Source organism: Nothobranchius furzeri, chromosome 11 (genome assembly GCF_043380555.1).
Source record: "Nothobranchius furzeri strain GRZ-AD chromosome 11, NfurGRZ-RIMD1, whole genome shotgun sequence".
Lineage (NCBI taxonomy): Eukaryota > Metazoa > Chordata > Actinopteri > Cyprinodontiformes > Nothobranchiidae > Nothobranchius > Nothobranchius furzeri.
In genome coordinates this window covers 68,043,148-68,064,190 of record NC_091751.1, presented here as the reverse complement: position 1 = coordinate 68,064,190, position 21,043 = coordinate 68,043,148, and the positions used below count along the sequence as shown (strand labels likewise).

The following is a 21,043-nucleotide window of genomic DNA, read 5'->3' as shown; positions in this document are numbered from 1 at the left end:
GGGTCAGTCCTCCTGCATGCTCAGATCATTCCCTTTCCTTGTGTAACCCAGAAGCTAGAACCTTAATGAGGTATTAACTAATTGGCTTACTAATATGATCCATCCTCAATTTAGATAAAATATAAAATATAAATTAAGGAAATTAACAATACTAATTAATAGATATCTAATTAACTAATAGATAATTTCATAATGAATTATTGGAAGGGTGAATAACTAAAATAACGAGTTTAATATTAAACATCGGTTAAAACAAGAATCTTGAACATCACTAACAGAAACAGAAGAGGAAAGCTGTATACTATTGGTCCAGGTGGGAATCTGAAATTTCATTGGCTGAGAGAAATAAGTCCCGCCTCCGCGAAATAAAACCCTGCGACGCAGCTGAGCGAGAGGAGAGACAAACGGCTGTGCAGCACGCAGATACAGAAAACAAAGACTGAGCGGTTAGAGAGAGAGAGAGAGAGAAAAAAAAACAACGGTCGAGGCCGTGAAGAACCCTGATTTGGGTGCCGCATAGATAGAGGGAGAGGCGGACTTGACTCCTTCTAATAAGAGCTAGGAACTTGGAACCAACGCGGTGAGTAAAGAAAAAAGAAGAGAAAAAGCTAACGATGCAACTTAAAAAAAAAAAGGAAACTTAAATAGCTTATCAAATTAATTCCATTCTTATAGATTTGTGTGGAGACGACAGAGTGAACCAATCCTCTGTAAGAGGGAACCGTTGGAGCGCGTTGGTGAGTGAATGAGATTAAATTCAGTAAATTATTAAATTCAAAAAGCTAATTACAGCAACCGAGGTGACAGCAGTGGGCTGCTAGACGTTAGATCCCAGGAGTTAACATCTCAAACTACCAGTTAACGGTGGTAGGGCATATAGGAGTTAACGGCTCAAACCGCCAGTTAACGGCGGTAGGGCATATGGGATTCCCAGGAGTTAACGGCTCAAACCGCCAGTTAATGGTGGTACGGCCTAGATGTACAAGGTCCTCAGGGGCGTTATAGCTAACACCATAGAATTAGCAATGCGTCCCTTAACCAAACATTTAATAATAAAAAAAATAGATAAATAAAAATAAATAAAAGCTAACTGATTAGGGAGGAATTATTTTACAAAGGTGGACCAAAGGACCAGAATTTATATTTTGTTGAATTTTGTTATAGAACATTTTATTTATTTATTTATTTATTTATTTATTTATTTATTTATTTATTTATTGTGTTACAGATATACAAGGTGTCACAATGCTGTATAGAAACACAACTAAATGTATCCTTGTTGTCATGAATGTATTTCTTGTTGAATAGTGTAGAGTAATAGAATCTAACTGAGCCTATTGAGCTGAACAATTGTTGTCATATGTAATTATATTTCCAGAGCTACTGAGAATTATTTTAATAGACAATCAAATTGATGTTATGTTAGTTGAACTGTGAACCCAAACATGATTGGCTATGCCAATAGAGTGAAGCATTTGTTTAAGTCTGTAAGACTTTATGCTGTGATGTGACGAGAAGGGTCGATGCCAACTCGCTAACAGTCCTGTTGTTTACAGGCTGGGTTTTTTTTTTCCTTGGGTTTGATCCCGACTCCTATGATCACTCACTTGGAACGAGAACTGGATTTCTTCCTGACGAGGGAGATGGCGAGCCTTAACCACTGAACGAACCAGGACATCTCAAGTAACTGAAGAGCAGACTGCTCTCTTCTGTGAACAATCTCAACGGTGTGGTAGGAAAAAATCGCACCACCGGACTCTGACTTTCACCCCAAGCGTGGGGATTTGACTTGACGCCGGCTGACTTGTGACTCATATGATCAAATCTCATACCGACCATTTTACTATTGTCGATTGTTTTCATCTGTTTTTGTGTGTTATCTTTATGTGTTATATTTCCCATTTTTATTAAAATTTAGTATATAAACCGTTTCATGCTATACCCGTGACTCCAGTCATTCTTAAACAACCTCCAATTCTCCCCGAACCTAATTATTGGCCCATTTGTTTATTTTTTCTTTTAATTATCTTATTGTATCCTGTAATCCGGTTACATAAAACTTGGCGAGCCAGCCAGGAGAATTGTAGAGTTGTTACCTTAGCTAACCATTGACTGACATCATAAGAGTGCCTGGAGGTCACAGTGGTTTGCCATTTTGGCATTATTGGTACTTTTGAGTGTTTTAAAATGGAAGTTGTGAAAACAGAAAAGGTCAAAGTTTCAAATGCTGTTTTAATCAGTGGGTTAACTGATACAGACCTTGATAACGAAGTCTTTGGGTTTATGGAAGGATTCGGACTAGTTAACAGGCGCATTAAGTTACCAAACTGTGATCAGATTATTGTGGAGTTTCAACATGAAGCCACTGTTAAGGAATTAAAGAAACAATGTTTACCCTATGACAAACCTTGTACTAGGAACCCAGATGTTTTCTTTCATATTCAAGACCTAGCCAGCGCGTACAGTCTAGAAACTAGCACATCTGCCACTGATGCCTATCTGTCAGAGCTCAGGGACATAGCTGCGCGTAGCAATCAATCATTTAAAGACCTTCTAATGGAGGAACTGGCAAAAATTGGGGAATCTTTAGGAAGGGATACCCATGCATCTGAACCAGTCACTGAACCAGAGCCAATGCTCCATAGTGACCAAGTTACATATTCCCTGCCTTTAACACCAGAAGTTAACTATATGAACAACTCAAAGGACAATTGTCCACCTACAGAGACTGGAAAACAAAACCCTTGCATTCCACCAAATCTTTTAAACACACCTGAGGTTCAGCGAGTTATTGTGGAACACATTGTTAAAAGCAGTGAGGTTATCCCTCCGCCTACTTCACAATACAGACTAAAACCGTTCTCAGGGCGAGTTCCACACCCTTCTTTTGAAACTGACTATGATACTTGGCGTAGTAGTGTAGTGTTATGCATAAATGATCCTTCACTCACCAAGTCCCAAATTGTACGAAGAATCGTGGAGAGTCTGTCAGCCCCAGCAGCGAGCATCGTTAAAGCTCTTAGTCCAAAATCCGACCCGGAAACGTACCTTGAACATCTCGATTCAGCTTACGCAGCTGTCGAAGACGGCGACGAGCTCTTTGCTCGCTTCTTAAACACAAACCAGGACAGTGGTGAAAAACCTTCCGATTACTTTCAGAGGTTATACACCTTGTTAAACCTAGTTATTCAGAGGAATGGAATTTCCTCCAGTGATGCCGACCAGCAGCTGCTCAAGCAGTTTTGCAGAGGCTGTTGGGACAGCTCGCTGATTTCAAACCTGCAACTCGAACAAAAGAAAGACAACCCGCCTCATTTTACAGCACTTCTCCTCAAACTGCGCACTGAAGAAGACAAACAGGCTACTAAAGCAGCACGCATGAAACAACACTTAGGGGCACAACGAACTAGAGTGTATTCAAATGTGCAAACAACATGCTCTCAGAGTAAAAACACTTGTGAACTGGAAATAGATGATAACTGTGATGACTTACGCAAACAAATCGCTGAGCTCAGGAGCCAAATTGCACAGCTTAAGGTTAACAACACAGATAAAAAGGCAAAGAAAACTCAAAAAGAGTCAAAACCCCGTGTGGGGACTAAAATTCCAGATGAGCCCAAACAGATTCAGCAGATAACAGCAGTGGTGCCCAGACCAAAGCCTGGATACTGTTTTAAGTGCGGAGAAGATGGGCACATAGCTTCTAGCTGTAGCAACGAGCCAAATCCAGCACTAGTTGCAACTAAAAGACTTGCTCTTAGACAGAAGCAGCGCGAGTGGGAGATGTCAAAGCCAATTGCTCAGTCTCCTCCTTTAAACCGGTAGAAGCTCCTATCGTGGGACAGATAGGTGCTAAAGTAGAACCAAGTCCCTCTAAGGAAAGGACAGAGAGACTTTTTTGCAAGCCAGTTCATGCTCATTCAGTGCCAAAACTTCCCAAAAGATTAGTGGGTGGGCGATGCACAGCTACAGTCTCAGTTAACAGTGTTGAATGTAATTGTTTACTGGATTCAGGGTCCCAGGTAACCACCATTGCCAATTCTTTTTACCAAGAACACTTACCTGACCTCTCAATTAAACCCATCAGTAATCTGTTAGAAGTCGAGGGCGCAAACGGTCAAGCAGTTCCTTATTTAGGATACATAGAGATAAGTGTCACATTTCCAAAAGAGCTCGATCAGTCTGGACTTGAGTTACCTACCCTTGCGTTAGTGGTTCCGGATATAAGCTCAAACTCTGATACACCACTACTCATTGGCACAAACACACTCGATCCTTTGTATGAGCAATTGTCTGCCAATAACTTACCTGATTCCAAGGCACTCTCTTATGGGTACCAACACGTGCTAAAAGCCTTAGCAGTCAGAAAAAAACAAAGCAAAGATGGACGAGTTGGTGTGGTGAAGCTTCGAGGGAGAACCCAAGAAGTTCTCCCTGCAAATAAAAAACTGTTACTAGAAGGGTTTATGCAACCCAGCCAAAACAAGCATGAGCCTTATGCACTCATTGAACAACCCACCAATGGTTCTCTACCAGGGGGTATAATTGTAGACTGTTGCCTCATTTCCTTACCTTCACATGGTCCATACAAAGTACCTGTTGTACTAAGAAACGAAACTAACCATGACATCACATTACCCACTAACTGTGTGATCGCTGAGTTAGTTAAAGCCGATCGTGTTATGCCATATCCAGAACCTGACAAAAGTGATCAGAGAGTACTTGCGGCGTGTAGTTCGCAGCAACAGACTTCACCTTCAAACCCTCCTCTCAGTTTTGACTTCGGTACTTCGCCCTTGTCCGAAGAATGGAAAGGGAGGATCACCAACAAACTTAACACTTACTCCGATGTGTTTTCGCACCACGATCTTGATTTTGGTCATACACAACAGATAAGACATCACATCAACTTAAAAGACGAGACCCCATTCAAACAGAAATCTCGGCCGATCCATCCACATGATTATGAAGCCGTGAGAAAACATTTGGAAGCCCTCTTGGAAACCGGTATAATAAGAGAGTCGGAGTCTCCATTTGCCTCACCAATAGTGGTAGTTCGGAAAAAGAATGGTGAGGTACGTCTATGTATAGACTATAGAAAGCTTAATCTGCAAACCATTCGCGACGCATATGCCCTGCCTAACTTGGAGGAGTCCTTTTCTGCTCTCGCTGGATCACAGTGGTTTTCTGTGATGGACCTCAAGTCAGGTTACTATCAAATAGAGATGTGTGAAAAGGATAAACCTAAAACTGCTTTTGTTTGCCCGTTTGGGTTTTATGAATTTAACCGTATGCCACAAGGAATAACAAATGCTCCAAGCACTTTCCAACGGGTTATGGAAAAGTGTATGAAGGACATTAATCTGAAGGAAGTGTTAGTTTTCCTAGACGACTTGATCGTCTTTTCCAACTCCTTGGAAGAACACGAAACCAGACTTTCTCACGTTCTTGAACGGCTTAGAGAATACGGACTCAAGCTATCACCAGATAAGTGTCGTTTTTTCCAGACATCTGTGCGTTATCTTGGACATATAGTATCTCGAGATGGCATAAAAACCGATCCAGATAAGGTGGAAGCACTCAAAACATGGCCGAAGCCTCAGACTTTGAAGGAACTCCAATCTTTCTTAGGATTTACCGGTTATTACCGACGCTTCGTTAAAGATTACTCAAATATTGTCAAGCCACTAACATCTCTCACGGCTGGTTATCCACCCAAACGGAAAAACTTTAAAACACCACCATGTAGATCAAAGTACTTGAACCCCAAAGAACCCTTTGGGAATCGTTGGAGCCAAGACTGTGAGAAGTCCTTTCAAACTATTATTGAAAAACTTACCACTTCGCCAGTTCTTGGCTACGCTGACGCAAAACTCCCATATCTAGTACACACAGATGCTAGTACGACCGGACTCGGTGCAGCGCTATACCAAGTGCAAAACGGTGTCACACAGGTAATCGCTTATGCAAGTCGCGGTTTAAGCTCTAGTGAAACTAGGTACCCTGCGCACAAGTTGGAGTTTCTAGCCTTAAAGTGGGCCATAACAGATAAGTTTCATGACTATTTGTATGGGAACACATTCACTGTCATTACTGATAATAATCCGTTAACTTACCTCTTAACAACGGCAAAACTCGATGCAACGAGCTATCGTTGGCTAGCTGCGTTGTCCACCTATAATTTTGACATCAGATACCGTGCAGGTACACAGAACGTTGACGCGGATGGCCTGTCTAGGAGGCTGCATGATAAACCTGAAGACAACTCAAAATTCACTGAGGAATGCCAACGACTAGATGAGTTCCGATCTCATCTTTTATCCTCTGTCAAAGAAGTCGAGCTTCAACTTCAAGCCGAAGCAGTGAAGGCAACATGCCAAAAGCACATGGTCTTGGATGAGACTGATTCTCCTTGTGGTTTAGTTCAGTCACTTGCCATGTCTGCAGCGGCCATTCCAGACCTATTCCAGTTGGAAGACAATAGTGACAGTTTCTTTGCTGTGCCCAAGTATAACCATGCTGACCTTGTCTCCTTGCAGAGGAAAGATCCAACCATTGGCCGAGTCATTCAGCTGCTTATGACTGACAATAAACCACCAACTGATACTATTGCAGAACCCCCGGTGGTTCTTAACCTTTTGAGAGAGTGGAAACGGTTTGAGTTTCAAAATGATTTACTGTACCGGAGACGCCAATTAGGACCAGAGACATCATTGCAGTTAGTCTTGCCTGATTCATTACGTTCAACAGTCATGCAAAGCCTACATGATGATATGGGGCATCTTGGGGTTGAACGTACGACAGATCTCATTCGGTCCCGTTTTTACTGGCCAAGAATGGCTAGTGATATCGAAATCAAAGTTAAAACTTGCGAAAGATGTATCCGTCGGAAGGCCCTCCCTGACAAAGCTGCTCCAATGGTGAGTATTACCACCACCAGACCTATGGAGTTAGTTTGCATGGATTTTCTCTCCATAGAACCAGACAGTAAGAACACTAAAGATGTCTTAGTGATTACAGACCATTTTACAAAGTATGCAGTGTCCATCCCAACCAAAGATCAGAAAGCCACCACCGTCGCGAAGAACCTGTGGGAACATTTTTTAGTCCACTACGGGTTTCCTGAGCGTCTTCATAGTGATCAGGGACGGGATTTCGAATCACGTACAATCAAGGAACTTTGTTCTTTACTTGGTATCCGTAAAGTCAGAACGAGCCCTTATCACCCTCGTGGCAACCCCGTTGAACGGTACAATTGTACATTACTCAGCATGTTGGGAACTTTACAAGCCACTGAGAAACATCACTGGCGCGATTTTGTAAAACCACTTACTCACTCGTACAATTGTACAAAAAATGACGTGACGGGATACTCTCCCTACGAGCTAATGTTCGGTAGGCAGCCTCGGTTGCCTATAGATATTGCCTTTGGGTTACCGCATTTGAACAAGCCCTCTATAACTCATTCTCAGTATGTTAAAGAACTGAAGAGTCATCTGGAACAGAGTTATGACATTGTCATAAAAAACTCTCAAAAAACAGCGAGGAAGAACAAAGAACGGTTCGACAGAAACATTCGTGAGTCCACACTAGGTGTGGGAGATCGTGTTTTAGTCCGAAATCTTCGCTTAAGAGAAAAGCATAAATTAGCAGACAAATGGGAGCAAACAGTGTATATAGTTCTCAAACAGATGGAAAACTTGCCAGTATACACTGTAAAACCAGAGAACGGAGAAGGACCCAACAGAACACTCCACAGAGATCTTTTACTGCCTTGTGGTTTTCTCTCTTCATTAGAAAATGAAACAGAACGCGTTACGAAACCTAGCAGACCTCATACAAGACAGAGTTCAGCCTTAGAACCTGACCCAGATGAGCCACTTGACGAAGAGGTAGATGAGTTTTATTACTCTGATCTTCCACAAGTGCTAAACCGACCATCCTATCAAATAGCGGTCACCTTGCCAAATAGGGAACTCATAGCAGATTCAGGACCGGTAAATAATATTCAACAACAAAACACACTATCCTTACACACAGGGGATCGCAAGGAACCAACCTTAGCTGGTAATGAAAATGCTGAATTGTCCTTACTTGACAAAGGCATCAACACCGAAACATTCTTACCTGACAGAATGAGTGAAACTGCGACATTCTTACCTGAAAGAGTGAAAGAAGCAGCAACATACTTACCTGAAAAAACGAAAAAAAACGAAGTACACTTACCTGACGTAGAAACGGGGGATGAAACTAACACAAACCTACCTCAATTGGATGGTGTCCTAAAGTCGCAGCAACGTGATGTAAGTTTTGAACCCATCATACACGATCAGACACATACATCTGAAAAGACCAAAGTCTTAGAGAATAGCTCATCAGCTCTGTCGGAAACAGAGAGCTCACTTCGTCCTGTCTCAGTTGAGAATCAAACCGAAACGGATGAGCATGATACTGTGCAACCAGAGATGTATGTCAGGAGATCTGAACGAAGTAGTCAGCCTCCTCAAAGACTAACTTACTCTCAATTGGGCAATCCACTAGTGACCGTAGTTAGGTCCCTTTTCCAAGGACTTAATAAAGCTTTTATTGACTCTCTTACTCAAGAAGTTGTGTACCCCGTAGAAACAATGCACAGGGACGTGCATGATATTTAATGGGGGAGGATGTAACCCAGAAGCTAGAACCTTAATGAGGTATTAACTAATTGGCTTACTAATATGATCCATCCTCAATTTAGATAAAATATAAAATATAAATTAAGGAAATTAACAATACTAATTAATAGATATCTAATTAACTAATAGATAATTTCATAATGAATTATTGGAAGGGTGAATAACTAAAATAACGAGTTTAATATTAAACATCGGTTAAAACAAGAATCTTGAACATCACTAACAGAAACAGAAGAGGAAAGCTGTATACTATTGGTCCAGGTGGGAATCTGAAATTTCATTGGCTGAGAGAAATAAGTCCCGCCTCCGCGAAATAAAACCCTGCGACGCAGCTGAGCGAGAGGAGAGACAAACGGCTGTGCAGCACGCAGATACAGAAAACAAAGACTGAGCGGTTAGAGAGAGAGAGAGAGAGAAAAAAAAACAACGGTCGAGGCCGTGAAGAACCCTGATTTGGGTGCCGCATAGATAGAGGGAGAGGCGGACTTGACTCCTTCTAATAAGAGCTAGGAACTTGGAACCAACGCGGTGAGTAAAGAAAAAAGAAGAGAAAAAGCTAACGATGCAACTTAAAAAAAAAAAGGAAACTTAAATAGCTTATCAAATTAATTCCATTCTTATAGATTTGTGTGGAGACGACAGAGTGAACCAATCCTCTGTAAGAGGGAACCGTTGGAGCGCGTTGGTGAGTGAATGAGATTAAATTCAGTAAATTATTAAATTCAAAAAGCTAATTACAGCAACCGAGGTGACAGCAGTGGGCTGCTAGACGTTAGATCCCAGGAGTTAACATCTCAAACTACCAGTTAACGGTGGTAGGGCATATAGGAGTTAACGGCTCAAACCGCCAGTTAACGGCGGTAGGGCATATGGGATTCCCAGGAGTTAACGGCTCAAACCGCCAGTTAATGGTGGTACGGCCTAGATGTACAAGGTCCTCAGGGGCGTTATAGCTAACGCCATAGAATTAGCAATGCGTCCCTTAACCAAACATTTAATAATAAAAAAAATAGATAAATAAAAATAAATAAAAGCTAACTGATTAGGGAGGAATTATTTTACAAAGGTGGACCAAAGGACCAGAATTTATATTTTGTTGAATTTTGTTATAGAACATTTTATTTATTTATTTATTTATTTATTTATTTATTTATTTATTTATTTATTTATTGTGTTACAGATATACAAGGTGTCACAATGCTGTATAGAAACACAACTAAATGTATCCTTGTTGTCATGAATGTATTTCTTGTTGAATAGTGTAGAGTAATAGAATCTAACTGAGCCTATTGAGCTGAACAATTGTTGTCATATGTAATTATATTTCCAGAGCTACTGAGAATTATTTTAATAGACAATCAAATTGATGTTATGTTAGTTGAACTGTGAACCCAAACATGATTGGCTATGCCAATAGAGTGAAGCATTTGTTTAAGTCTGTAAGACTTTATGCTGTGATGTGACGAGAAGGGTCGATGCCAACTCGCTAACAGTCCTGTTGTTTACAGGCTGGGTTTTTTTTTTCCTTGGGTTTGATCCCGACTCCTATGATCACTCACTTGGAACGAGAACTGGATTTCTTCCTGACGAGGGAGATGGCGAGCCTTAACCACTGAACGAACCAGGACATCTCAAGTAACTGAAGAGCAGACTGCTCTCTTCTGTGAACAATCTCAACGGTGTGGTAGGAAAAAATCGCACCACCGGACTCTGACTTTCACCCCAAGCGTGGGGATTTGACTTGACGCCGGCTGACTTGTGACTCATATGATCAAATCTCATACCGACCATTTTACTATTGTCGATTGTTTTCATCTGTTTTTGTGTGTTATCTTTATGTGTTATATTTCCCATTTTTATTAAAATTTAGTATATAAACCGTTTCATGCTATACCCGTGACTCCAGTCATTCTTAAACAACCTCCAATTCTCCCCGAACCTAATTATTGGCCCATTTGTTTATTTTTTCTTTTAATTATCTTATTGTATCCTGTAATCCGGTTACACTTGCTTGAAAAATTGTTCCAGAATGAAAGTTGAACCCACATCTTTTTTTATCTGTGAATTCAATGCCGTTCGGCGAGTCTCAAATAAAAATTTGGACATCTTACTGTAAAAAAATATACCATTAATGTAAAAAAGAAACTCTAAATAAACTATGTTCACATCCAGAATCAAACCCAGGACTTCAGCACGAGAGCCCAACATCTTACTAGGTGAGTTAAATCACCAATGATGTCATTTGTACCTGTAACATTTATATCCTTGATGACAGCTGAAACAACGTTCAAAGAACGGTTCGGAGTGAAAATGGCTATTTTGTTGCTAATTTGCAGGAAAAATCTAGAAGAAAGTTCTACAGAAAGTAGCTAAGGGTCCTCAGAAATGTAGCTAGCTTTGTCACTAGGCGTTAGGAACAGCGACAAAGTGGCACTGCCTCTCTCTCTGCTGCTAAAGCTACGGATAGCAAATGCTACGGGCGATGCCTGAGCGTGAACGCGCATGAAGCAGCCTGCTCGACCCGAGCATCTCTCTTTTTCTGTGATTTTACAGAAAAACAGGCAATCACAGTAAAAATGCCAGGGCTCATTCTACAGGACCAGGGCATTGCAGGAGAATGTATGAAGAAGATATTTATTATTTCTGTACATGTTTTGGCTGTCAAACTTCCATAATTTTCCTTTAATATATCACCTTTACTTATGACCGGTAAGATGTGACCTTCTATATAAATATAGAGTATCACTCTGATTGGTCTTTGGATGTTTACTCAGAAGATTCTAGGCTTCTTTGCTTTTTCAGGGATCAAACACACTTCGTCTCAATTCAGACGGAGTCAGGTTTATAAAAAGTAAGAATTTATTTTCTAAACAATTAAAAACATGACAAGTTAACCTAGACTACTGTGATGGATGAATCTAAGCGGATGGGATGTGATCTACGGTGATTGAATGGTGTGTGTTTTTCAGAAGAACTGAGTTCTGGGTGTCAAAAAGAATTTGGTTTGCATTAAACTATGAAGTTGGTTCTCATCAAAACGGCATCAGACGCAATCATGTGTGTCTACCTCACCCTTTCCTGGGAGACCCTCTTCGCGGATCCGGAGGTCAGGAAGGTCGGATGACCTCTGTGCACCGAGGTTCAGTAGATTAACCGCATCACCGACGCTCCAGTCCAGAGATGTCGCCAGGCACACAGGTTGGAACTAGTTTGCGTCTGGATCAGCTGTTTCTGAGTAGCTGAAGGAGTTTTGCTGCGTCAGCTGTAGGCAGCGTTTAGAAAGCTTGTCAAGAGATGCGGTGGTTATAGTTTCCTCCCGTGGCCAGTCCGGAGTTCTGCTCAAAAAACTAACTGAATGCTGAATAACTCCGCAAGTGACCCTGTTTTAATATTCTCACATTATGATTTACCTGGCCAATGTTTTTCTTTTCTCATAGAAGCTAAATGTTGCTTCACTAGCGGAAAATTGCAGGTAAAATGATGCTTTGATGCATTTTTGTTGACAATATTAAATAAGATAAGAAGACTTGTTTTTTTTGCCTCTTTGGTGCTCTGATCAGCTGATCGGCTGCTCTGACTGCGGTGTGCACTGGGCGAGAGGGAGATAGGGAGAGAGAGGAGCTGCAGACTGGTGCTTTATTAATAAATGCAATCAAAAGCTGTGAAGGGAAATTTCTTCATGCAACAGTTTGGAAGCCTGTGTGCTCATCACGACATCTGAGTACATTAGCATTAACGAGCTATTGCTATTAACGAAGATACAACTTTACTGTCGCCCAGAATATTTTACTGAAGAGGTTTGTTCTGCTCAACATCGAACTCCTGAAACCGAAACCGGGTCTGTGTAACCGACATTGCCCCGTTTCCTTTATCAGGACGCAGTGGACGATGGAGAACGGCATCCATCATCATGACATCCATCATCTGAGACTTTGAATATGAATGTTTGCGTGTACCCACTGTAATGCGCTCACGTACCACCATGTACTCCTGGCTGGTAATCACTGCTTCAGAGGGTGAGTGCATGATTGGATTTATATGGAGCAGTTATCTTTTCCTGGTGACTATTGAACACAAAAGGTCACTCATATTTATATTGTTGTTTTGTAGATTATATAATCCTCACCCAGACCCTTTATGTGCAATAAAATAAACACAACAGACAAGAACCAAACAGGAACCGTCTCACGCTCCTACATGGTTTCATATCTGTTGCAAACATGGTGAAATTCAGCATGCTGTCGTCGTTTGTTGCTGTTGAAGCCCAGTCAGAGGCTGGGTTAAAGCTTCAGGAGCAAACGTTGCTGCTGCTGGTGTTTCTCATGAGTTCATGTTGGTAATAATAATAATAATAATAATAATAATAATACGTTTTATTTCAACAGCGCCTTTCTAAACAGAGTAGCTATTGGAATGCTAGGCGGAACAGGTGGGTTTCGAGTCTGGTTTTAAAGAGAGTGAGGGAGTCAATGTTACGGAGGTCAGGAGAGAGTGAGTTCCAGAGCTGGGGAGCAGAGCGACTGAACGCTCTGTTCCCCATAGTGACCAGATGGAAAGGTGGGACAGAGAGGTGCTTGGAGGAGGAAGACCTGAGGGAACGGGTGGAGGTTGAAGGATGAAGGAGGTCTGAGAGGTACGGTGGAGCTAGGTTATGGACGGCTTTGAACGTATACAGCAGAATTTTGAATTGGATTCTGGAAGTGACTGGGAGCCAGTGGAGCTGCTGAAGAACAGGGGTGATGTGGTGGAAGGAGGGAGTTCTGGTAACGATGCGGTTGGTGTGCAGAACGGACAGAAGGAGCCGGTTTTCTATGGGACAAAATTTAACTAATGGTTGGACTTGATTTAAAAAAATAGTCTAATTAATCAGAATATTTGTAATTAATTAATCACATTTTATTAATTCAAGACTATTTGCTACCAATAACTTTTAAAATTAAAAATAATATTAGTGTGGCACAGATGACACACCTAGACTTCAATGAGTATATTTCTGTAACCACAAGGTCTATTTGATTATTTTGGTCTCATTATAAAGGTAACATTTTTTCGGGGGTGTCTTTATTTGTGTTATTGATGAAGTGTAAATGGACATGGGACATTGTAAAAGTTGTGTACTGAACTGACCACTAGGTGGCAACCAGTGTTGGGAGTAATGCGGTACAAAAGTAATTAATTACTGTAATGCATTGCTTTTTGCTGTAATGTGGTAATGTAAGGCATTACAGGGAAAGAAAATGGTAACATTTACTCGGTACAATTGTCAGTAACGCGGTAATTACAATGCATTTTTAAACCCAGAATCAAGATGTGTTCCTTAAAAATTCAAATTGCGGGAAACCCGAAGAAAGATCCAGTATCTGCATATATGACGTCATTTATGGACTCAGCTTTGCGGGCAGAGAGGACGCCGCGGTAACGGCTCAGCTGCAGCTGCACGCGGCCGCTGTAACATTCACAAAATCGCTCCACTAAAACAAAATAATTCACTTGCGATCGTTCATATCAGCGCATATTCTCTGGTATTTTGTGCTTTTCTGACGTGCTTTGCCTCAGCTGAGTTCATAATCTGGGCCCCGGTGATTTAAACTCATTACTGCTGGAGCGCCGCACATGTGAAGATCCCTTTGGCTGATCGTTAGAAAGTAGGAAGTCTAGGAAACAGTTTTTCTGGAAGACGGAGAAAACATGCAGCATGCAGGAAGGTTAGAGAGAGAAAGGGCCGGAAATTATTCAAATAAAATCAAGAAAAAAAGAAAAAAGTAGGTAGATTTATCCTCAATACACATGTTTACCAGTGAAAAGCAATAATACATAAGCATTTAATATTTATACATGTGATAGAATCAGATCACCCCAGAAATCAGCCCCACATCCAGGGCCGTATTAAGGCATTTGGGGACCAAGGCAAATATAGGCTTGGAGCCCCCACCACCTCACTCCCTGCTCAGTTAATCTAAGATGGCAGCGTGCTGAGAGTACAGATTGTTGTTGTTTTTATTTAATAAACAATCATTTTAAAGCACTGTTATTATATCTGACTGTTTTTAACAGCAATCCTAGCTCAGACACCACATCACCTTCCACATACATGTCATGAGCTCACTGAGCGTCACATGACCAGATTCATGTTGAAGTTGTTTTGGTGAAAGTAACTTAAAGTAATGCAAAAGTAGTGTAATGCCTTACATTTTAAAATCAGTAATATTATAATGTAATGAATTACTTTAAAATGAGGGTAACAAGTAATAAATTATGCATTACAGTTTTGAAGTAACTTACCCAACACTGGTGGCAACAGAGCAAAGCTAATACATACATACATACATGCATATATATATATATATATATATATATATATATATATATATATATATATATATATATATATATATATATATATATATATATATATCGGTGTAGTGTAGAGTTCAGGGGAAGTTCTGCTGATGGTTACAAGATGAAGGCTGCGTGTACGCTTGTCCCTCCTGCTGTAATGGTGTTCATATGGATAAAGGCACTTCCTGCCTGCTTTCTGCCAACTACAAAACATAACGCTAGAAAAGTAGATTTATTTTTTCTTTTCTTCATGAAGATCTATTTGTCACAATTCATTTAATTGTAGTTTTTGTTATGTTTGAAACATGTAAAAATGTGTATAGGGTCTTGTAGCCCAGTTTGTTTTACAAGATCAGCTTGGTGATATTTATTGATATGCAGAAGATAAATTTTGATGTGAACTTTTTTGCCCACCAATTGGGGGCATTAGTGCTCAAGCAGTAATTTCTGAAAGCGTTATTTTTTTCTAATTACTTAATCGTCATTAATAATGCGTTAAATTCTCTCACCCAGTTAGAACTCATTGAGGGATTTTTGGGAGGAGGGGATAATGCAGAAATGCGAGCGGGAATGAGATCTGTTGGTGGGGTGGGGGTGGGTCACGGTGGACACCCGGTTCTTTAACCAACTGACCTGCTCAGAGAGCTGCTTGCCTCTGAGGAAGAAGCCCAGCAGGCAGCCAATGACCACGGCCAGCACAGACAAGATGAGCAGTCCGTTCTGCTTGCAGACATTCTTTACCCGGCCCCACACTTCTTCCACAGCCAGCGCCATCCTCCTCCTGCGCCTCCTCCAACTGTTAGTCCTGGTCTTGGCTTCACAACCCGCAGAGAAAACCACCAAAGCAAGCTGTCTGTCACCACCTACTCAGCCATAAAGAACCAGAACAGAAGCAACAGCTGCTGCCACACTGGAGCAGGAACCAGCGTGCGGGTGCAGCTGGCGGGGAAAAGTAGGTGGACGCAGACTGATTAAAAAGATGGGCCTATGAGACCAAAAATAAAAATGAAGGAATAAACATTAAACAGAAAAAAAGAGGGATTTGGTTTTTAAGGAGGATTTAGGTTGAATCAACGAGGCAGAGGTCCAGAGGCAACGCTTTCCGAGCTGCGTCCGTCTTCATTTCATATGAAACTAACAGCATCACACAGGCACACTGTGTGTCTGCCTCGTCTCTGTCCCCCCGCCCGGCACAGTTCAGCCGGCGGCCAACAGAGGGCCCTGCGACAGCTGGTGGCGTTGTCCTCGGGGTTAATGCTGCGATCCTATTATGCACCGTGCAGCACAACTCAGATCTGAGGCTGGATTAGAGAGCTCTCTGAACAATTGGACAGCAGATTGGTCCAGGTCATAAAAGAGATGAGAGGAGCAAAAAAAAAAAAAACCACACAAGTGACATGAGGTAAAGATCAGAAACCAGAGCTGTGGAGTGCTTGAAAGTTGTGGTTGTGTTGACAGACTGAGCATTTTAATGACGAGTGAATAAAAGAAATAAAACACAGTTATCTGTCCAAGCATCAAGCACCATGTGGGTAGAAGTCCATTAACTCCGCAGGCTCACAGCTAACAGTTCACGCTGCACTTAGAAGATGTCAGCTGTACAACTCTAGACCCGTAATCACAGTCAGAGCACATAACGCATCCATCTAGAATACTAATGTTGGGTTTTAACTAAAGAATACAACAGGCAAGTGTGATGATCTGGCCACGGGGGCGGTGGGGTCTGAGTGCCAGTTCATTAATCATGTGAAGGGTCTTTTTAGCACACACTGGCTCGAGAAAATTATGACAGTTTTTTTCGATTGCTACAACTCAAAAAGCAAAAATGAGGCACTATTTTCACAACCTCTACTTCTGTTCCCAATCGCTTGACTCAATTTATCACTACTTAAGATTTCCTTACCATATTAGAACTCTGATTTTCCTCCTTTACACTCTGATGTCAATTTCACATTACCTTGCTGTCAAAACACAACACACAATTTTCAGGTTTACACACACTTCTCACATAAATTCTCAAAGCTTCAATCAACAACACACAAATATTCAAATCTCTAAACTTTCAGGTCTGGCGAGCAATTTGCAATCAGGGACTGCAGCATAAAAGTACGTTTCCACAAGGCTACCCAGGTGTATGAGTGGTGTCAGGACCACCCACGGTTTTCTGTTTTATACCTTCCACTTATTCCCCCTTCCTCAATCCCACTGAGGAGTTTTTCTCAGCCTGGAGGTGGAAGGTGTACGAAAGGAATCCACAGAGTCAGGTCCCACTGCTTCAAGCCATGGAGGAGGCATGTAGAGACGTGGCCTTTGAGGCCTGTCAGGGCTTCATGAGGCACTCGAGGCGGTACTTCCAGAGCTGTTTGGACCAGGAGGACATCGCCTGTGATGTTGATGAGGCCCTCTGGCCAGACAGAGACCGGCGGCATGATGCCCCATGATTATGCTTGGGGGTGGAGTTAACTGTGAAAATTAAATGTTTTGTCTCAAAATCTGTGTGTGTGTGTGTGTGTGTGTGGGGGGGTGGGGTGGGGGGTGGGGGGGGGTTAACTGTAAAAATAAATGTTTTGTCTCAAAATGTGTGTGATGTCTAATGTTTGTCTCAGAGAAACGTGGGCACTGTCATACATTCAGTGTGTAATTCATTGTGTTCCATTTAGACAATTGTGTTTTCAGTTTTGCTCTTCAGTGTTCTCTCCGTGCTTGGTCGTGTTCACCCAAAGGCTACTTGTGTTTAAGCAATGAATGGTGTGTGTGTGATATGTGAAAATGTGGCTGTGTTTACCAAATGAAAACACGTGTTCCATTTTGGGAACATGTTACGATATGTGGTGGCAGGGTTTTGTTGCAAAGGGAAGCCACGGTTTAGGAATTTGTGTGTTATGTTTGGGGTTTTGTGTGTGCAGTTTTGAAAGAAACGTTTTAGCAATCGAAAAAAAACTGTAAAAACATTAAAATTTTGCATAGCATGACTTTAACTACACAGGGTGGAGGAGGGTGAACCTTTTTATTATGATTGGCCCAATCTTCAAATCCGGGTTAGAACCCCAGCTACATCCATGTCAGTCTTTGTGCGCTTGGGCGCTTTATCCTGTTGGAGGTTAGAAGGGCCGGCGACATCGGTGGTGTGGCAGCTTCTGTCAGTGAGCCCTAGGGCAGCTGTAGCGACGTAGCTCATCATCATCAGTGTGTTAATATTTATGTATATACCGTAATTTCTGGACTATAGAGCGCATCTCAATATAAGCCGCACCTACTAAGTTTTTAAAAACACATGGAACTGTACTTATATAAGCCGCAGCGTGCTAAAAGCCGCAGATATCTACGAGATATCTACTGAACTGATCAGCATCAAACAAAACAGAAAAGTCATTGATCAGTTTATTCATCCTCCAACTGCGCACTAAAGCCATTAAAGTCCTCTTCTTCAGTGTCGGAGTTGAACAGCCTCAGAAGAGCTTCGTCACATACCTTTTCTGTGGCGATGTCAGTGTCGCTGTCCGTGTTGCTGTCGTCATCCCCGGGAGAAGCTGGCTTGAATGAGTTCTTCCCGCTGCCGTCTCCAGCGCCGAACCATGGATTCATTCATGCCAAGCTTACGTGCGGCAGCACTGTTTCCATCCTTTACTGCCAGATCGATGGCCTTCAACTTAAATGCGGCATCATATGAACTCATACGTGTAGTTACCATGATAAGGGGGTATGGATTTGAAACAAATTCTTCGTGGTGCCGGCTGCTTGCATGTGCTAAATTAAAATGAGCACTTTCTTCGATTTTCACTTTTGACTTCCACCTGTTTCACTTTCTGCTAAAGCGCCCCCTAGTGGCAGGTGAAGGAAAATCTTAAAGCCGCACCTCACTATAAGCCGCATGGTTCAAAGTGTGAGAGTAGCGGCTTATAGTCTGGAATATGTATGTATATATATATACACACACACATATATACAAATTTATACATATATATGTGTATGGGACATACACACACACTCATACATGAATGAAAAACTACCAGACACAGTTTCTTTCCTTCAGCCATTTCTCTCCTTAATCTGTAGATTATTTTACCATCCTTTTATTATAGTTTTTAATACTTATTCAGTATGCTTATGGATATGAGTGTATGTGTGTGTGGGTATGTATATATGTATGTATGTGTGTGTGTGTGTAAATGAACATGTGTGTGGGTATACATGTTCTAATGTGTTTTTAGGTATTTTTATTCTCATTTATTGGGGTTGTTGTCCGTTTTAGAGAGCGAACATCTACCGAAGACAAATTCCTTGTAAATGTACTTTTACTCGTGTCATGTTGGGTATATATTTAACCCAGGACATGAAAGAATCACAAGAGGACACGAGGGTGAGTAAATAACAACTAATATTTATTAAGGAACGTGATGAAAACTAAAAGCGCTGCTCCAAACGAGAACAGGAAAAAGCCGCGATCTAGGATGAGAAAACAAACGGGGATTAAACTCACAGTAAACAAACCCTGGAACCAGAGAATCAAATAGGAATGGCTTTAGGAGATTTTCCTCTTACTGGGCAGGTTAAAATCCTTAAAGAGACTGGGCTGGATGGTGAAGTCAATCGGCGACAGAGACGAGGCTGAGGATCCAAACAGAGATACGTGAACGGGCATGTGGCAGACAGGAAGGCAGGTAATGCTGTAGATCCGGAGGGGAAGATTGGTAGGCAGGCAGGTAGGATGACAGGCGAGCAGCAGAGAGCGAGGAGACCAGGGGACGGTGAGCAACGTGTAGTGGAATTAACAACTCCAGACAGCGGTGAGTAATCCTGAGTGGAAGATGAGCAGAAGTTCAAAACACAAGACCAGGGCTGACGGGAACGGACTGACAAAAACACATGCTGAGTATTTGAGGCTTTAAACTCAAGACAGAACTAGTGTTACCCAAAGGCGAGTATCAACCAGCACTGGAGTTGTTTCACACCGCTCCTTAAGTACCCCTGGTCCTCTGATCAGGAGATCAGGAGCAGCTGGCTCTCTGACACGCCCACCTGAAACACAAACTGGGAACAACTGTTGTGCATTAGCAGAGCAGATTAGTGAGCGGGGCAGATTGTGACAACTTGGCCAATAAATCTGAAATCTGAATCTGAAATCTGAATATTATCTAATCTGATCAAAATCATATACACACAAACACACCCACACACACATTATATACATGAATATTTTATAATCTGATCAAAATCACATCGCCTATTTAGGAAAGATTGAGTCTAAACTCAACCTGAGGTCAACCAGCCCAACATTTTCTATTTTTCTGATTCTTTACTGCAGTCTTCATGTGTTAATAGCCGGGGAGCCAACAGACTCATTAAAACAGTGATCATTTTTGTTAAAATGAAGGAATGTGGTGTGTTTTGCGTTCACTGAAAAAAGTGAATTAATTGAAAGCTTTTAAGGAAAATGGTTGCTGTTTACCACACTTTCTGCTTCCCACTTTGCTGCTGTGACCGAACTAACGAGCTGTTGCTCCTTCACCAATTCACACTGGTTATGCATGAGCACACAGCATGCACATGCCCTCATAAAGATCACTTACTTCTGTCCCTCACTAGAACAATTACTGGCTGACACTCAGGTAGAAATAAACGACATCAGCATGGCTTTAAATAAGGAAGCAAACGATCAGGCATCTAGAGTCCTGCTGGAGGGCGCCAGTGAGACGGGTGTGTCATTATTCTGCTGCAATCTCTCCAGAGCATGTTAGTGTGCTAATGCAAACCAAACAAATACAAACCTCATTCAAATAATGACCATTTACAATTTTAAACTGACAAAATATGCAACGATTCTTACATTCACCCTCATAAATACCGTTTGTCTTGATAGGTGTACTTCACAGGTTGTGTTGTGGTGGTGGAGTTAAAATATCTTTGCCCTGGTCTTTATCATCCCTCATCCTACAGAACATGCTGCTAATGTATGGCGAGGGCTCCGAACAGCATCAGGAAAATAACACTTCTCACAGCCTCAGTCCGGATCCCTTCTGTGGGAGCGT

At 41.7% G+C, this 21,043-nt stretch overlaps 3 protein-coding genes across 4 annotated transcripts in view; 1 reads left to right on the top strand and 2 right to left on the bottom strand.

Moving 5' to 3' along the window:
- slc1a7a (solute carrier family 1 member 7a) overlaps positions 1-16,405 on the bottom strand; it is a 104,706-nt gene extending 88,301 nt beyond the window's left edge. Inside the window, exon 1 of the mRNA XM_015957661.3 lies at positions 15,648-16,405. Within this exon, the coding sequence (XP_015813147.1) occupies positions 15,648-15,788 (141 nt within the window). The 5' untranslated portion in view covers positions 15,789-16,405. The remainder of the gene's footprint in view (positions 1-15,647) is intronic.
- LOC139061878 (zinc finger CCHC domain-containing protein 12-like) lies at positions 49-4,711 on the top strand. Its single transcript, XM_070541777.1, has 2 exons — positions 49-580; positions 676-4,711. The coding sequence occupies exon 2, from the start codon at positions 2,188-2,190 to the stop codon at positions 3,823-3,825; it is 1,638 nt and encodes a 545-aa protein (XP_070397878.1). The 5' UTR covers positions 49-580; positions 676-2,187; the 3' UTR covers positions 3,826-4,711.
- Positions 16,406-19,671: 3,266 nt separating the features above from the next.
- Positions 19,672-21,043, bottom strand: part of LOC107384472 (protein shisa-like-2A) — a 73,843-nt gene continuing 72,471 nt past the window's right edge. Inside the window, exons 4-5 of one of the 2 annotated variants that reach the window (XR_011515517.1) lie at positions 19,927-20,055; positions 19,672-19,811 (exon numbers count right to left, since the gene is read on the bottom strand). The gene's annotated coding sequence lies outside the window, so the exon portion shown is untranslated. Of the gene's footprint in view, positions 20,056-21,043 lie in introns of both variants that reach the window. The other variant, XR_011515516.1, reaches the window with a different exon arrangement.

Excerpts from the sequence above, each read along its gene's own strand:
- LOC139061878 (XM_070541777.1), top strand. The coding sequence starts at position 2,188 with ATGGAAGTTGTGAAAACAGAAAAGGTCAAAGTTTCAAATGCTGTTTTA.